This window comes from Rissa tridactyla, chromosome 1 (genome assembly GCF_028500815.1).
Source record: "Rissa tridactyla isolate bRisTri1 chromosome 1, bRisTri1.patW.cur.20221130, whole genome shotgun sequence".
NCBI classification, from domain to species: Eukaryota; Metazoa; Chordata; class Aves; order Charadriiformes; family Laridae; genus Rissa; species Rissa tridactyla.
This window is the reverse complement of record NC_071466.1, coordinates 121,426,819-121,444,008: the sequence shown is the minus strand read 5'-3', so window position 1 is coordinate 121,444,008 and position 17,190 is coordinate 121,426,819. Positions and strand designations below refer to the sequence as shown.

The following is a 17,190-nucleotide window of genomic DNA, read 5'->3' as shown; positions in this document are numbered from 1 at the left end:
GCACCAGCCTTCATGTAGCTTATGGTCCTTAGCTCAATTGAAGCTTCTGCTGTCATCTTTTTCCCTTTTTTTTTTTTTTTTGCTCATCTTTCCTTCTTTTTCTTTTCTCTCCCTAACCCACGAACTGACCATCATTGTTTTTTCCCCGCCTTTGACTGAGAAAACACTGCCAAGTGGAGGAGCAGCACAAGGTTCAAGACTCGCGTGTACTAGAAAAACATCTTCAGCTTATAGAACTTCATTTCCTACTCGTGCGGACACGTGTAATTGGCGTGGTGTTAGTTCCCGAGCTGTCCGGCAGCTCCCTCAGGCGCTAATGGAAGATTCCACGCTGGCTGCATCTCAGGTATCCACAGATGTGTCAGTCCAGCTGAAGTGACCACTGTAGACCTTACTACAGCTTGAGGCCCATCAGTAGACATCCAAAGGCTGTTAAGACCGAGTGCATCTGCCCGACCTCAGCAGCGCCCTGAGCCCTTCCCGAGGATTCCAGGATGGCTGCTGTGCCGCCGGGAGCCTTGGTTGTGCCGGGCCTCCCTCTCCGAGTAGGCCCTGATCCAGGAGAGCTGCTCAGGAATACCGAGACAGGACGCCTTGCCCCTGCGTCCACCGTGAGAAACCATCGTTAAAGGCTGGGGGAGGGTCACTTCTGTTCTGGTCCTCGGCTGGGCCTGTGGGTGAGGAGGGGAAGCCACCAGGCTGCCGGGGTGGCCGTGTAGGGCAGGCGGGGTCGGGGCTCTGTGTATCGATACTGCACTGGCTTAGGGGGCGGGGGAAGAAAATTAGCATGACACATTCCCCATCTGATGGAAGCGCAGGGTGATACTTAATTATAAACGCCTCATATACGTAATATGTACATTTGAGTTCGCTTTCTTGTGGCTTTCCTCCACCCGTGGCCCGGGCTGCAGCCATCGGGTCCTCCCCTCCCTGGCCCTTGCTCTCCTTGGACAGTAGCCGGCCGGGTCCGGGGCCCACAACGCGGAGGTGGTCCCTCTCGCTGCCGAGGGGAAGCCGGCGGCCCGGCCTCCCCGCCCCTTCCGCAGGTGGCGCCGGCTCCCCGGCGGAACCTCAGTGCCGGACGCTGTTTCCAGCCGGCGGCAGTAGGCGGCGGCAGCGGGGACCGCTTTGAGCGCCGTACGGGAAGCTGCCGTTGCTAGGGGCTGCGCTGCGGGAAGCGGTGGCGCTTCCAGCTCCCGCTCCGTCGGGCCGGGCGATGGCGTCTTTGGGCCTGAGCGAGCGGGAGCAGGCCGGGTGTCGCCAGCTGCTGGAGTTTCTGGAGACCGAGGAGCTGATGGCGCTGACGGACACCGTCACGAACCGCCTGGTGCACCCGGAGAACCGCCAAGGTGCGCGGAGGCTGCAGCCGCCTTCGCGGCCCCGCGGTGGGGATGCTGGAGCCGGCCCCCGGCCTTCCCTTACCCGGCCGGCCGGCCGGACCCTGTGCGGCGCTTCCCCGGCCGGCCGCGGGCCCGGCGGCAGCGCCGGAGGCAGCTGGGCCGGACGTGGAGGGGAGGCCGGGGGCTGCGGGGGCGTCCCTGCTGGGGCCGAGCCGAGCCTGAGGCGGAGGCGGGCCGGGCCGGTGTGCTGGAGCTGCCTGGGGGGTTTGTCAGCGTCCTGCCCGGTGCGGGGCTGGGCTCCATGTGAGCGGTTGTAGCTGTTGGGAGCTGCCTCCTCCCGTGGGCTGGCATACATCCAGCGGCGCCGGGGTTGGGCTGCCGGGAGCTCGGGGGTTGCTCTGGGCAAGGAACTTGCAGCTGTTCGTGGCTTGTAGCAGGTTTTCAGATCTGGAGCACTTCTTTTGCTCTCTTAGGCCATCCCCCCCCCTGCCCCCCTTGGTGGGCTTCGTGCGTTGCTGTGCCCCTGCTATGTCCTGGTAGTGTTTAAAAACGCGTTTAAAAGTCAAGTAGCTCTTGCTGTTTGTGTTAATGACATTTGCTTTCAGGTTTTGAAAGGGTAAAGCAGAAATCGAATATTGAAGTTATTTCATAGAATCATAGAATGGTGTGGGTTGGAAGGGACCTTAAAGATTATCTCGTTCCAACCCCCCTGCCATGGGCAGGGACACCTCCCACTAGACCAAGCTGCTCAAAGCCCCATCCAGCCTGGTCCTGAACACTTCCAGGGATGGGGCATCCACAGCTTCTCTGGGCAACCTGTTCCAGTGCCTCACCACCTTCACAGTAAAGAATTTCTTCCTAATATCTAATCTAAATCTCCTCTCTTCGAGTTTAAAACCGTTACTTGTCCTATTCCTTCTTTGAAGAATGGAGTACTTTGAGGTGTGACCATCCTCCATCACTTTGTAGATGTTGAGATTTGTTTTGTAAAACTTAATTTTGTATGTGAGTTGCCTGAGTACAGTTAGTGTATTACCCTGAAATATACGCATCCAAAAACCTTGGACATGTTTCATGTGATGTAACTCAGACCTATAAGATTTGCCAAACACGTTTCTTAAAAAGGTCCTATGCCTGTAGTATTTCTTCTTGCTCTCTTTATTTACCTTTTGCAATGGTTGTCAGTTAAATTAAAAGATGCTAAAGGTCCCTCCAACCTAGACACTTCTATGTTATTATTTTTTTTAACTTCAGCTATTAGGCTCTTCTAGTTTAATCTTACAGTTTTTATAGGTAACGTTTTAAGTACCCAGCCTCAGTTCAGGTGAGAACTGGCCACCACAACTACTTTAAAAGTGAATTTCACTTTGTCATGTTTCCTAATTTTGCCACAGAGCCTTGTAGCTGAGTTTTTTGAACGTTACGTTTCAGTGCACTATCATTGTGCTACGGTGCATGGCGTTTTCTTATAAACCTGGGAATAGTAATTCTATTAGCATGAAAATAAAAGAGATCTAACTCCATTTCCATCAGTCTTCAGGAACCTAGATGGAAATTTACTTTCACAAACTACTGTGTGTTGTCTGAAAACCCACAAACTTCTTCTGGTACTAGAATTCTTGTTCAGCATATAAAGAATTAGAGATTACCTTAGTTATCTCTCTGTCTGCATTTCTGTCAATTTTCTGTTCACAGGAAACATTTGAAAACTTGCATATGCTTCAAAATAACAGTGTGTTCTCTGACACATTCAGAGATCATGTGAACTATCCGTTTGACACAAAAATTAAGATTCACATTCCATATTCGGAAGAACCATAAAAGATTTGTCTAGTTCTTCTTTCTTTGTGTAATCTTGCTTCCACTAAGACAGGTGGCTTATTTTGAAGTATCCCAGAGCTTTTCAAATGGAGAATGAAGCCAAGCTCAGCCTATGCTAAGTGAAGGTGCTGTATGGTGACACGAAGCAGGAAGTCCTAAATGATTTTATGTTAAATTAACTTATTTTGAAGTTAAGGCTAGCTGCGTTTCGGGAAGTATAGGTGAAATGCATTCTGTACAAGAATCTTTACACTTGTTGAAGCACTTGAAGTTTCTAAACAGCTTGAAAATGCTCAAAGAATGTTAGTAATTTCATTTGGAAGAAAAAGTTGCATCCTTTTCATCAAGCTCAAATAATACATAATAAGTTCCAAGCAGTCATCTATACTGGAAGTAGGGATTTCAAGGTAGCAAGATTTTCAGTAAAAACAGCACCATTTTTTAAACATGTACCCAAGTCTTTGGGTATCTTCTGTGTCTAATATGATTAGTTCAGATTTCAGTTTGCAAACAAACTTTTAAGTCTCTGCATTTCATTTAGGCTTGTCTTGTACTGTGTTTGGAGTCTAAGAATGGCATAAGTTTGGATTTTAATTATGAGAGAAGCAACTGATAACTGAAATTTCTTTACTTGCAGAAGCCATTCATGCCATTTTGGTTTACAGCCAAAGTGTAGAAGAACTTCTGAAACGCAGAAAAGTCTATCGAGAAATAATTTTTAAGTATTTGGCAGCACAAGGAATTCCAGTGCCTCCTTCCTCTGAGAAACAACTACTTATTGATCGTGTAAAACAGTACTGGAGCGGGCAGCTCACAACACATGCCTTAGGGGAAAGAAAACAACACACGGAGGTGAGTGCTGCTTTCTGAAAGACCTGAGGATGCTTAGCATTGCTTTTGCAGGACAACCAGTGTAAATATTTGAATGTACATCCAAAATGTAGCTTTTCACCTGTATTTAGGAAGGTACCAAATCTCTTTAACTCTTGGTTTGTTTGGTTTTGGTTGGGTGTTTTGCTTTTGTGTTGGTTGTGGTTTTGTTTTTGTTTTTTTTAAATTACATCATTTAAATGTGTCTGTGACAACATACCACTTGCAGAGCACAGTCTTCTGCTCTGTCTTGTAAAGTATATTAGTACATTTGAGCTCTGTGTGGGGTCTTTGCCATGCTTTTGATTTTTAAGTTGTACTGTAAGATAAAGGGTATTCACAAATAATTCTGTGGATTCAAGGACAACTAAAACCAGTGTTAATGGTACAGAAACCCTGCATAGTCCCGTCAGATTTTTTAATGCGGTAGATCTTCTTAAACTTTTGGTATAGATCTGGGATTTCCGTCATTCTCCAGCCACACCAAGCACTAATGATACCATTGGTAGGGCACATCCCAGAGCAGAGCAAAGAGATGCTGTTGATAGTAGATCATAGGGCAAAAATGTCTGTCAGACTGTGGTCTAAAAATCTTCCGGTCGAGGGGGGAAATGGAGAGAAAACTGCCTTTTTGTAAGTGGCCTTGATCTACCCATAGAGGCAGTGCAGTCAAATTAGCACTGTCTGTAAACTGTTTTCCTTCTTACCTCTTGCAGTTAGAGCGCATAATGGATTTTAGCAAATTTTTGTATTGTTGAATTGTGAAGTTTGTAGCAGTGCCAGGTCCATGTCCTATTTCCCCTTGATATTATTAGTAACACTTAACACAGTGTAACTAAATGTGTTTTGTCAATTACATGTTATTTTGAAGTTTAAAGTTTTGATATTTAGCAAATCCTCATGGTGTAATGAACTTTCAGCGTTTTATTTGGCTTGGATCTTTACCGTGTAGTTCTAAGTAGCCACCTTGCTCCTTCAAGTCTTGTACTTCTGAGACCTAATGGGCAACAGCCCCACCAGCTGGACTGTTAGAGCTCTGTAGCTGTTGATAACCTATTGCGTTGAGCTTTCGGTCAGGGATTAACTGGTGAGAATTATGATTTATCTGAGAATTGTTTTGAAAAGTTTTGTGCGTGCATACTTTGGAAAAAAAAAAAAAGTTGCTTTTGCAAGATCACTTCCCAAGTGTTACCCCATAGCGAAGTTTTATGACTGAAGGTAAATAAATTAAATTCTCCGAAGTACTTAAAACACATTCACAAAGAATGAGAAATTCAACTGGTTTATTCATCACATACATCTTTCTTTGCCTTTGTTTTCTCTTAATTCTTGTGACCCTCACCTTTTTGAAGAAATAGGTAACATGCACCTACATAACAGAATTAGAAATTAATTACAGTTTATTGTGAAACAAACACAGCATTTCTATATAGGAATCTCCAAACTTTTCATACTTAATTACTTAATAATTACTTAAAACATACTTAATTTAATACTTACGAGACTTCTATGTTTGCAAATTTGACGTTTGATTTACTTCTAGAAGTCTTGCTGTCAAATTGCAAATACTGAGAAGCCCTACTGTACATTTAGTTCTTGTTCAAAGAACGCGTCACCTTACAGTTGGAGGTCATGTATCTTTACATTGGGAAGTTTGGATGATTTTTCATAAGTAAAAAAACTTACTATTGTAAGAGAAAGTAGAAGGTAAACAAGCTATGTATGTTCAAACTAAATAGGCTCACAGGACTGTTAGTTGAGCATCCAGTTGTTGCCTTTTACAACTTTACAAGTGAGTTCTTTCCTTTAGAAAGAAGCGTCCTCTAGACCAAATGTTTTTCTTTTATAATCAACTGAAAAAACTGTCTTAAATATCTAATTGCTAAGCAACTTGTTTCCTCAATGTTTGTGCTTAAATTCTACTATTCTTTTACACGTAGTTGTAGACATACCAAGAATTCAACTGCAAGGAATAGATTTTTTTTTTTTTTCTTAGCTTGACCCATAATAGTCTCTAAAAAAAAAAAAATTCTTATTGCTTTTATTGCTTACTTTGTTGCAGTACATAGTTAGTGATACAACACATGGAGTGGTTTGTCACCCTCTTCTGATACGGTTTTAATAACGTGACCCTTGATTCCTCACTGGTGCTTGCTTTTACTACTTACTGTGAATTTGTCTTCAAAACTTTATACCCACCACTCTGTTGTCAGTCTCAGCAACCCATCATTAAACGTTAATATTTTTGAAGTATTTTTTATCTTAGATGTATTTTAGGAGTGTGTGTGTGTAATTTTCTGTAAAACAAGGAAGAAAAGGGTACAAGTGACTTGTCCATAACCTATGAGGAAGTTGTGGAAGATGTGTTTTGAGTAGTTTCATGCTTTCTTTCACTGACCCATTTTTCTCCAAGGCTTCTAGACAAGACAAGAATCTTTGACTGAGCCTTTTCAAATTAGAATCGTAGAATGGTTTAGGTCGGAAGGGACCTTAAAGATCATCATGTTCCAACCCCTCTGCCATAGGCAAGGACACCTCCCACTAGACCAGGTTGCTCAAATTATTCTTTGAAGGCTAGCCGTCTGCTAATAATGTTTACTTTGTCTCACTACTTAAAAATACTTTCTCACCAGATTCAGTGTTGAACAAAGGATTTATGGCAGTCTGAAGGCAGGATTTCATGACAGGCCGAATGGAGTTGCCTTTATTCCTAGAGCAAGCCTATGCTGCTATGTGAAAATCCCTGCAGCCCTCCTATCCCAATGTCATATTGTCTTAGTCTGTTTTAAGTGGTAAGTTGTACAACTAGAAAAGTAACTGAAATTCCTCATGACTTTTTTCTAGTTTTGGAGGAGCAAAGGTAACATAAGTTATGGTTTTCTTTGATTTGTGCTCTTTTCCTATTAGAAATATGGTGAAGACTACAAACATCCCTCATGAAAGTCACCAAGCATCTTTTGGATGATTTTTGGCAGTCTTCCTGCCAAACAGGGCTAAGTTCAGGCACATGATCTAGTGGAGAAAAAGTTCTGGAACACATTAATTCTTTGAGTTTCAGTTCTTCCTGGATTAGTTGTGCATTTTATTAGCGTATTCCACTGACATACCCTCATAAATCAGAAGTATTCTGTCAGTGCCATGTATTAGGACGTGGATATTCAGAAGGTGGCTTCCCAATAAGTCCTAATTGTTCTTATCATACGAAGATGCAGAGACTGACACAATTCACCAAATTAAAAGGTACCAAAAAGAAGAGACAGAAGGCAACACGAAACAGGAAAACATGTGAATATAATTGCTTATTTATAAGCGCTTTTTAGTAAATTGATACGCCTTAATATGAGATTAGCTTTTCAGGTTGGGTCTGTATCCTTCTTGCTTTTCTGTAATCTTCTTTTGGAAATGTAAAGGCCAGTGAAAAGTTACTAACCCAGGTACTTTTTACTTAGCAAAATTTTGTCTCTCAGTGTGAGAATTGTGATCTCATGGAAGTTGTTCAAAAATCCTTCCCTGCCCTTTTTCAGTAGAACCAGGATTTTCCTCTTTGTTTATAAATTGTAGACCAAGACAAAACTGAAGGACTATTCTAACTGTAATTCAAAGAACCTACTCTGATTCTCTAGGTAAGATAATAATGATTTTAAAAATAAACAAGATTTTACTCTGTTGTTTTTCTTCAGGCACTCTGTCTCAGAACACTTGAAGAAGACTTAGAATGCTTAAAATAAGTATTTACATGATTTTATGTTCTTCTAAGTGGTGATCTCGCATGTTAAGGCTAAATAGTTCTAAGAAAAGAATGTGCTTGATTGCAGAGTCATGGAGAGAGTCAGAAGTCACCACAAGATGCCATTCATGATCTAGGAGAAGAATTCTGCCAGTGGTTCTTTGAACTCCTGAATTCGCAACATCCCTTGGGAGTAAAATCTGAAGAAAGGTGGGGACCACAGCATTTTTGGGAGAATGCTAAAATGAAGTTCTCTTACAACACATTAGAAAAAAACGTGGAAGAATACGTTGGTGCAGAAATGGTGAGCCTTCGTCTGCTCTCCTTGGTTAAAGAAGAATATCTTCTATTCAACCCTAATTTGCATGCCAGTGGACTGAAATGTGCCATGTCTCGACATGGGTTAGTACTGGTAGCAGTGGCTGGCACGGTACATAGAGACAGCGCTTGTCTGGGCATCTTTGAACAAATTTTTGGACTCATCAGCTGTCCTGTTCGGGAAAACACGTGGAAAATAAAAGCTGTGAATCTTAAAATAGTTGGACAGAATGCTCTGGAGCCTGGGATGCAAATTGAAAAACCCTTCCTAAAATATGAGTCAAACCAACTGCAAGAGTTGTATGATGGGAAAGAACTGACTGTGTTTGACCCTCAGAAATTCTGAGCAGTTCTTTCACAACTGAGCGACTGGGTGAGGGGGGGAACATACACCACTTGTAGTGCATAGCTGAATATTGAAATGGTTGCAGCCATGTGATGTCTCTCTTTTGAGTCGGGTTTGCTGGATGACAAACTGAAATAGAGAGTCTAAAGTATTAATCAAGGTGATGCTTCTGAGCACCTTTCCAAGAGCTAACAAATATTTGACAGTATTACTTCAGATTTTGTACTGTAGTTAGGAACGGAGTTAGTTTGGTTATTCTTGGTTACAAAACACGGTTACATTTAAATATAGGTTGGCAGCAGTATATAATGAGCTAGATGACTTGAGGTTCACAAACTGCAGGTTACTTCTCTTCAGGTCACCAGTTTAGACTCTTCTCTGAGTTGTAACAGGAAGTCACCGGTTCTGGCTTTTTGAAATTGGGATTGGTGAGTATCTAAATGGACATCTAAGTCACAAGAAAACTATCTGCCACTTCAAGAGTTTTTGGAGAGAAGAGACAAAATAATGTGAATGGAGACTGCTGCCATTTATACTCTAAATTACATTCTGTCACTGAACAATAGTAGTAGTTTAACGGGACAATGCAGGGAACTTAGCATCGTGTAAGTCTCTCTCTCTTTGGGTTAATAGCTTCCTTTCCTTTTACCTTTACCTTATGGTTCCAATTTTGTAATGAATACAGACAAACTCTCTGTTGTTCTGTGTCCCCAGGCAGACAAATTTGAGATGGTTGCCCGGGCATCCATTTCTAGCACTGACCCTTTGATAGAGTGGTTGATTTCATGACTTACAGCAGCGCTGTATGAACCAAATGCTTTGATAATTATTTTGTATATACTTACAACAGAGTTTTTAATATAAAAGTTGTGATTTTTGTATGTTTTCTCAAAATAAGAATTTTGTTTACTCTGAGCTGCTTTATTATGTTGACTAGAAGTCAGTTTGTTAACACTGGGCAGTTATAAGTGATTAGAGGTGAAACGAGATGGAAACTTCTTTTTCTGCAGCTTGCTTGGATTGTTTGCAAGTTTTGTTTTAATTTTATAGCTTCAACAATACAAGTTGTGAAAATGGAAGCGTTCCCCATGGCATGGGAGCAGTTCTTCTGGTTTTGATATGTTTGTTGAAGACAATAAAATCGTGAAATTATGGGTGGGTGAGGGCAAACAAGAAGATTCAGGTATGCACAGAACCGATTTTTATGAACAGTCTGAATCTCAAGTTCACTTCAAAATTTCTAAAATAATTTCTTTTAAGGAAAAAGTCAAACACTGTGTTGGAATGATCTTTCCCAGTAAACAGTTGTGGCTTCTTCAGGTACTGATGTATACTAAATAAAAATCAACCTGAATTTAAAATTTGGAAGAAGCAGTTTCCTCATGTGTGTTGAGAATTGCATTCCTCTTCAGGTGAGGACAAAAGCCTACCTAAAGGCTTAATGGGTACCTTTTCAACATTCGGTATGACAGCCTGTAATTGAACTAAATGTTTTGTAGTTGGCCGAACTATACTTTAAACTGGCAGCTATTACTTTAGTGTGTTAAATATAAACATGACTAATGGTATAGTTCTCATTGCTGCTTCAAGCTGATGTGGTGGAGGCGGTCACCTTCCTCCACTCGGGTACCTGTTCTTGCTTCCATCTTGTGTTGGCTTGTGCTAAGTCTGAATAAGAGGGAGGGGGGACTGATCCCAGTGTAAACTAACTCCTTGCCAGAAACCCTTCAGGCTGATCAGCTCTGTAAGAAGGCTGGCCACACAAGTGCTAGCGTCAGCTTGAGGAACAGAGGTGAGACTTTGCTTTGTTTGGCGACAACCTGAATTTCTGTGGGATCAAGCAAGTGGTCAATTCTTACATTCAAATGTTTATGCTTGATAACTTCAAAATAGTAAATGCAAGGAGCATTGTGGTAAATCAGCTTTTTTATTAAGGCTGGTAGCTAGTGAGCTTGTTCTAACTCCTTAGTTCTCCTACACAAAGCATGTAAGAAAATGTTAAATTATAACAGCCTTGTGGCCTCCGTGTTAATCCCTGTTGGGTTGCAGAGTGGAGTACGTGCTGTGTGATTTACTGATGACCTGTTGGTGCAGTTGCTGTTCTTGCATTGTTGATGAGCCTGTAAAGAATCTGCATACGTTAGTCTAAGCTCATTAGCTGCTGAATGATAAGTGATTTTTTTGCAGCAGCTAATTTTGATGTGTGCTTATGGGTTATTTCAAATTGTAGTTACCAAAGAGCAGCTGGTATCAGCAGTTGATGAGCAGTTGATGGCTGCTGATGAGCAGCAGTCATCCCAGGCTGTTGCTGCAAAATGCAGGAAACGGTGTAGTATCTGCTCTTTACAATCTCACCACCCAAATATTTGGTAGGCACTGACAGCCAGCTAATGCTGAGTAATGCTATTGTGGTTTTGCAGTTATTAACTGGTATGACTTTTTACCCTGTGATACACCTTTTTCTCCCAGGCAGGCATTCCCTCTTTCAAAAGCATACTTATCCCTTCTAAATGCATTTTATCTCCGCTTAGAAAAAAGGATTCCAGCTTTATAATTGTTCTTCCGGCTCCTCATCTTGCAAGGAGGCAGAACTGGGTTTTGAAAGCTGCTGCCTGTTTGCAGTCAGTTGTGAGGGAGACAAGAGGCGATGATGCCTCTGCTCTTTGACATTTCATGTATGTAGAAGTGTGCTTGTTTTGTGCCACGCAAGAGTTGTGAGGTCATATTTGTAGTACTACACCACAAGATGTCACAGGTACTTTTCTGGTGTTCTGATTATTGTTTATAATATGTATCCTTACTGGGAGTTCATAATTCAATTTTCAAATCATTGTCACGTTCAGATTTTTTTTTATTTTTTTATTTACGAGTAAAAAAACCACTAACTACAGGGTAAATTTGAGAAGGTACTTTAAGTTTGACTTTAAGGAAAAAGTTAGGACTTGTTTAAATGGAGTACAGCCAAAACACCTTACTTGAAATATTTATGGTAGTGATTTCATCACTTCCTCTAGATGCTGGTGTTCAGAGATGAAGTAACTTCTAGTTGGTTTACCTTTGGAAACAATGGCCATTTTAGTTTTATTTAGGAGATTAGGAAAAATTAAATGAAACATCTTTAAAACTTTTTTCATCAATTTTCTTTTATAGCACTGTTTACTGAAAATACTTGTCCTGAGCTTTGACTAACAATTTCTCATGTGTATCGCTACTACTTAAGCTGAAATGCTAAATTTATACTTTCTAGATCTGTCTCTGTAAAGTAATTTTGTAGTAAGCAAAATGCTGACTTGCAACAAAGCGGCTGGAACCTGCTGAATTGTATAAATGTTAAACAGTGGAAATCGTGACCCTCTGTTCTCATCAGCCACACCAGACATTTTTAATGCTTTTGTCTCTGAAGTAGGAGGCTTGAGTATCTTAAAGCAATATGAGCAGAACCTCTGTGATCATGCAGGCCAGCTACCTTACTGCGGGTTATGCTGTATTGCTTTGACTGTGCTTACCTGCCTTATGCAGAAGAAGAAAAGTAATCACAAGGAGACCTTTCACAGAGCATTAAACGAGTTCTGACTTGTGTTTGTGGCCTAAGTATCCAGCAGTGCTCAATTGCATGTTATTTTATCAAGCTTGTACTAGTAACGAAAGAAATGTGTTTTCCTTTGGATGCTTTTTAAGAATACGTAGGAATTTGTAAAAGGTGTCTAATATTCTTTATATATGTCTTGCTTACTTAATAATGTGAGGAGGAGATCTTAAGGTTGATGACTTGACTTCATCATAAATTGCAAAGGTAGATGAACTTTGCCTTTGCAGTCTCTTTTTCTTAGTGTTTCATAATGCATGTACCATTAAGCAAACTGTCAGTTTGACTCTGTTTCCTATATCCAGTTCCCTGAACTTAAAAACCCCAAAGCTTATTTGGGGTACTACTTCACATCTCAGATTAGCTCTAGTTTATTAGTTCACAAATTAATTGTAATATACTCCAGTGGTGGCTGCAGTTCAGCTGTTAAACCCTTGGATTGAGGAAAACAATTTGTTTGCAATTGTGACAGTTTTCTCACCTGAAATGTTTACAAGCAATAGTGTTTCTCTCACTGGCTGCAGAGTACCTACAGTCCTCTTCATGTATCTTAATAGACATTAGGCAGAATAGGAATGACAAAGTCATTTCCATAAGCACTCTATGAAAGTGCAGACTGTAGGGGGGTCTGGGTGCCTTCAGAAGCATGTAGATCTTCTAATTAGTAGTTGTTATTTTGAAATGGGAAGCTACATTTGACACTAAATGCCGCTAAGGACACCTCTTCAAGCTGAGGGTCATATTGGCATTGCAGATCAGAAGTAAAGCCTGCGGTAGGAGGTGGGGGCAGGCAGATGTCTGCAGGAGCCTCAGCTGTGCTAACCCATCTTCTGCTCTGCTGTTTGAACAGATGCTTGTGCTGTGTTTTTTTCAGAACAGGCTGTAGGAAACTGTCTTGATGCAGTATACCTCGTAGGTGTGGATTTTATACGCTTTTCAAATAGTATCAATTTGCCTTTATTTGTAAAATCTTTACTAACTTTTTTTGGCAGTTGAAGTAATTTGCATAAGTCAAATGCTTTTTGTGGCCTGTAGCTGAAAACTGATTTATTTCCAGAAAGCCAACTGTATCCCCTACAAAGCCAGCCGCATCAAAAGAAGCGTGGCCAGCAGGCCGAGGGAGAGGATTCTGACCCTCTACTCTGCTCTCATGAGACCCCACCTGGAGTACCGTGTCCAGCTCCGGGGTCCCCAACATAAGAAGGGCATGGACCTGTTGGAGCAAGTCCAGAGGAGGGCCGTGAAGGTGATCAGAGGGCTGGAGCACCTCTCCTATGAGGACAGGCTGAGAGAGTTGGGGTTGTTCAGCCTGGAGAAGAGAAGGCTCCAGGGAGAGACCTTACAGCAGCCTTCCAGTACCTAAAGGGGCCTACAGGAGAGATGGGGAGGGACTCTTTGTCAGGGAATGTAGCAATAGGACGAGGAGTAATGGTTTTAAACTAAAAGAGGGGAGATTTAGATTAGATATTAGGAAGAAATTCTTTACTGTGAAGGTGGTGAGGCACTGGAATGGGTTGCCCAGAGAAGCTGTGGATGCTCCATCTCTGGAAGTGTTCAAGGCCAGGCTGGATGGGGCTTTGAGCAGCCTGGTCTAGTGGGAGGTGTCCCTGCCCATGGCAGGGGAGGTGGAACTAGATGATCTTCTAAGGTCCCTTCCAACCTAAACCATTCTAAGATTCTATTATGAATTATATAATTGTTTAAAGCGAGCAATAGATCTAAAGATGGAATGCGTAGAGTAAGTTCATCCTATAGTGATACCGTGCAGTGACTGGTGGCAGAAGAAATCCTATTGTTAGAAAATGTGAAAGATGATTGCAGCAGCAAGACTGTATTGTTGCAGAGTACTGTATCTTTACCATCTGTATATATTTTATTAAATGTGAAGATCGAATATTACATAAAATGTGCAAATGCAGCTACTTTGCCAGCATGACATTACTAGGAACTGCAGTGTTTTCTTCTATCAGTCTTCAAGCACCACCTGCTGCAATAATATTTTTTTTAGCTTGTGACTGATTTCTTGATCTCTTCGAACTAAACCAAGAGAACTTAACAGGTTTAACTGTTACGTACGAAGAACTGGAGAAAAATGTTTGCTTGAAATATTGATTTTTCTCTAATTCCCAGTTATTTTGGATAAATGTCACATATTTTTGACAAGTTGGTTTTAAAGAGTCACAATACTTATTAGAGTCTAAATGTGGATAAGTAATGTCACATTCTTGTTAGTCGTTTACTGTAATGCACACTCATATTTGAAATTCAGTGTTGAGGCACTTCCAAGACCATTAATGACATAAACAGCTAAATAAGGCGTTCTAGGTGATGAACTTCAGCATTTTGTTATTGTTCTGCTTTTATTTTTTTCCTGTTCTAATTGTCTTCATTATGGCAGGAAATTTTCCGTGCTCCCTTGTCATGAGACGCTTTTGCTTCTTTTTGCATTGCTTGCTGTTTCTTGCAATCTCTTATCTATCTTGATAGCTTGTTCATTTTCCCCAAGTGTTTGAGAAGGGTAAATTCTGCAAGGTGATCAAATTCTGTAAAAAGAGAAATACAGGCCTTCAGTAAAGAGAGCAAAAATCATAGGATTTGGCCTTTAGCTCATGCAATGTATTTCAGTGTTAAAAGGATTATGGTTTTGAAGACTTACTGCAGATTGAAAGTTTATTTTTTCAGGAAACAAAGTAGAAACCCTAAATTAAATGTAGTGTTTCTCCCACAGCTTGAAATTAACAGGAACTGGTGTCAACAATTATTTTTCCAGATGTATTTTATTATAAACCCTCAGGCTCTGGTTTAGAGTCTGACATATTCACCAACACAAAACATAGGGCTCTCCTGCCTTCTGTACAGTGCTGACATACTTACAGTGCACTTGGCAATTCAAACACTAGTACTAGCAGCGACATACAGTAGCAAAATTTGGAAAGAGATAGACTCATTTAGTCTGCCCATCAGTAAAGACTGATAAAAAAAATGGGTAAGTAAGGCAATTTTTGTGGTCCCATGTGCAGGAAGGTTGGAGGACAAGCAGCTGGAACCGATAGCTGTGACCACAGCAGTGGTTGTTGGAGTGCCTTGTTAACCGGGAGGGGAAGATGTTAAAAAGCAGAATTTTATGTATTACAGACGTTTCCATTAAAATCCTTAATCTGAGATTTTGAGTTTCAGTTAAGTTACACTTCTCTTCGGAAAGGGTAATTAGCCTGTATGCCATGTAAGTAAACCTGGAATGTGCAGCGATGCCAGTTGATTGCAAGGAATGCTCTTTTTTAAACTCTCTTTCGGCTGTTAGTAATAGAAAGGAACGACCTCGTCTAACTGTAGGAGTAATAACAGTGCTATAATCATCCCTGTCCGGTCTGCAGAAAATCCAGAGGCTGGGTTTAGTCTCAGCAGGCATAATGGCCTTTTGGTGACATCTGGTGGCAGATTCATGGCTTGTCTCTAGTCATACACTTGATTCAGTCCTGCACTGATGCAGGCTCAATCCTGCACTGGAGGCTTGCTCTGGAGACAGGGGAGGAAGTGCCTGCTTTATCCTTTTCGTCGTTGGCCATGAAACGGCCTGACACTGCCAGTGGCTCCTTTGCCTCGATCAAAAGGAAGGCTCGAAGGCAATGCATCAGCCCTTGATAAGGTTCTGAAGGATGTTTTAAAGATTTCAGCCCATCAGTGATGTCAGGCTGTGATATTCAGGAAACCTGTTGTTCTAGGGCTGTAGAGGAGGGAAATGTTATGGTGATAAGGCAGCTTCCTGGCAATAAAATTTCAGCTGACTTGTTAACAAATGCATTTCTTTTGGTGTCTGCTTCCCTGTTTTTTTCCAGAATGCCTTGCTTGAGTGGCTGGGATCCTTAAGGCAGCACAGTTGCTGTTTCTCAATGTTGTTAGTAACTGCAAATCTTAACCACCTCTCAGGTCCGACAGGAGGAGGGTGACCCTCATTCAGAGGTAGTCCTTAGCCCTCTGCATCATGCTGAGTTCAAACAGTGTTCCTTCTGGGGTTTTTTGTATTTTCTTTTTCAGATTCTCCAGTCCTTCTTGAAAATGCCAAGGAAACAGCCAGATTAAATATATGGGAAATTATATTTGAGCAGAGAAGCTAGAAATGGCCAGCCCATCACGTTTGCAGCAAGTAGAATGAGAAGTAAGAAACTTCCTATCTTGCTTTGATAACCTTATACAGCGGACAAAAATGTGAAATTTACTTAGCTTGTTGCCAGTGGTAATTGCCCTTACGGGGGCTCTTTAGAGACATGGATCAGAACAAAGCAGAGGCTTTTGTGATAGTCTTATTTGTGCAGAGAGGCAGTTGTTCAAGCTGTACTGGCTTCAGTTGTAACATTGCAGTAAAAAGCATCCAGAAAGCCACTAACAGTCATTAGCTGTAAAGCAGCTGTAGTTGTTTTTCATATAGGTAGCTGCGGAGCTTGCCAGGCAGGTTTATGCAGTTAGAAAGGAGAGGGGGAATGACATGCAGCCTGCCAGTTCCCCCATTCTGCTCTTTGGTCTGGTTGGCCCCACTCTGGAAGAGGCAGACATCTGCTGGAAGGAGCAAGGGACATGTAATTTGTGCACACCCGCCTCTTCTCTGTGCTCTGAGAGCATACTTGCACGGGGAATAACATCATGGTGTACATGCTGCCATAAATCACTCATTTCAAAACCAGTAAAAGCCAAAGCTTCTCATCTAGATGAGGTTTCGGTGCCTTGCCAGCATTTTCCCACATGAGACTACTGAGAGAAAGGAAATGGCGATTTTTAATAACTTGACAGTGATTTAACAAAACAAAAGAAAAGCTCATCTTTTATCTCAGATCTTGCTCCCTCCTGAGCTGCTGAAGTCTGCCAGAAGCCTGGTGGCTTGTGTTTGAGAACCTTAAAAGGAGAAAAAGGGTAGTTACTCTCCCTAATAATGGTCAGGAGCAGCTTTCAAACAAGGAATGAGTGAATAGACTAGGGCTCCTCCACCAGGAGAGATGGCAGCAGGGAATAGTAACTCCTCCACTGTAAGAATTGGGGAACTGAGTAAAACTTGCAGGTGGCAGGTAGAAAGCAATGAAAAGATGCTTCTTTCCACTTAACTAGGTGTCAGGGAAGAGTTTTCAGTCTTTGTATTTTTCCTTTTCCCTTCATGTATCTACACTTTTGCCACTTGTTTTCTTTGCCTCTT

At 41.7% G+C, this 17,190-nt stretch overlaps 1 protein-coding gene across 1 annotated transcript; it reads left to right on the top strand.

Moving 5' to 3' along the window:
• The first annotated feature begins 1,127 nt into the window (after nucleotides 1-1,127).
• Nucleotides 1,128-9,783, top strand: C1H3orf38 (chromosome 1 C3orf38 homolog). The gene is made up of 3 exons (XM_054182041.1): nucleotides 1,128-1,349; nucleotides 3,799-4,013; nucleotides 7,847-9,783. The coding sequence occupies exons 1-3, from the start codon at nucleotides 1,217-1,219 to the stop codon at nucleotides 8,420-8,422; spliced, it is 924 nt and encodes a 307-aa protein (XP_054038016.1). The 5' UTR covers nucleotides 1,128-1,216; the 3' UTR covers nucleotides 8,423-9,783.
• The last annotated feature ends 7,407 nt before the right edge of the window (nucleotides 9,784-17,190 follow it).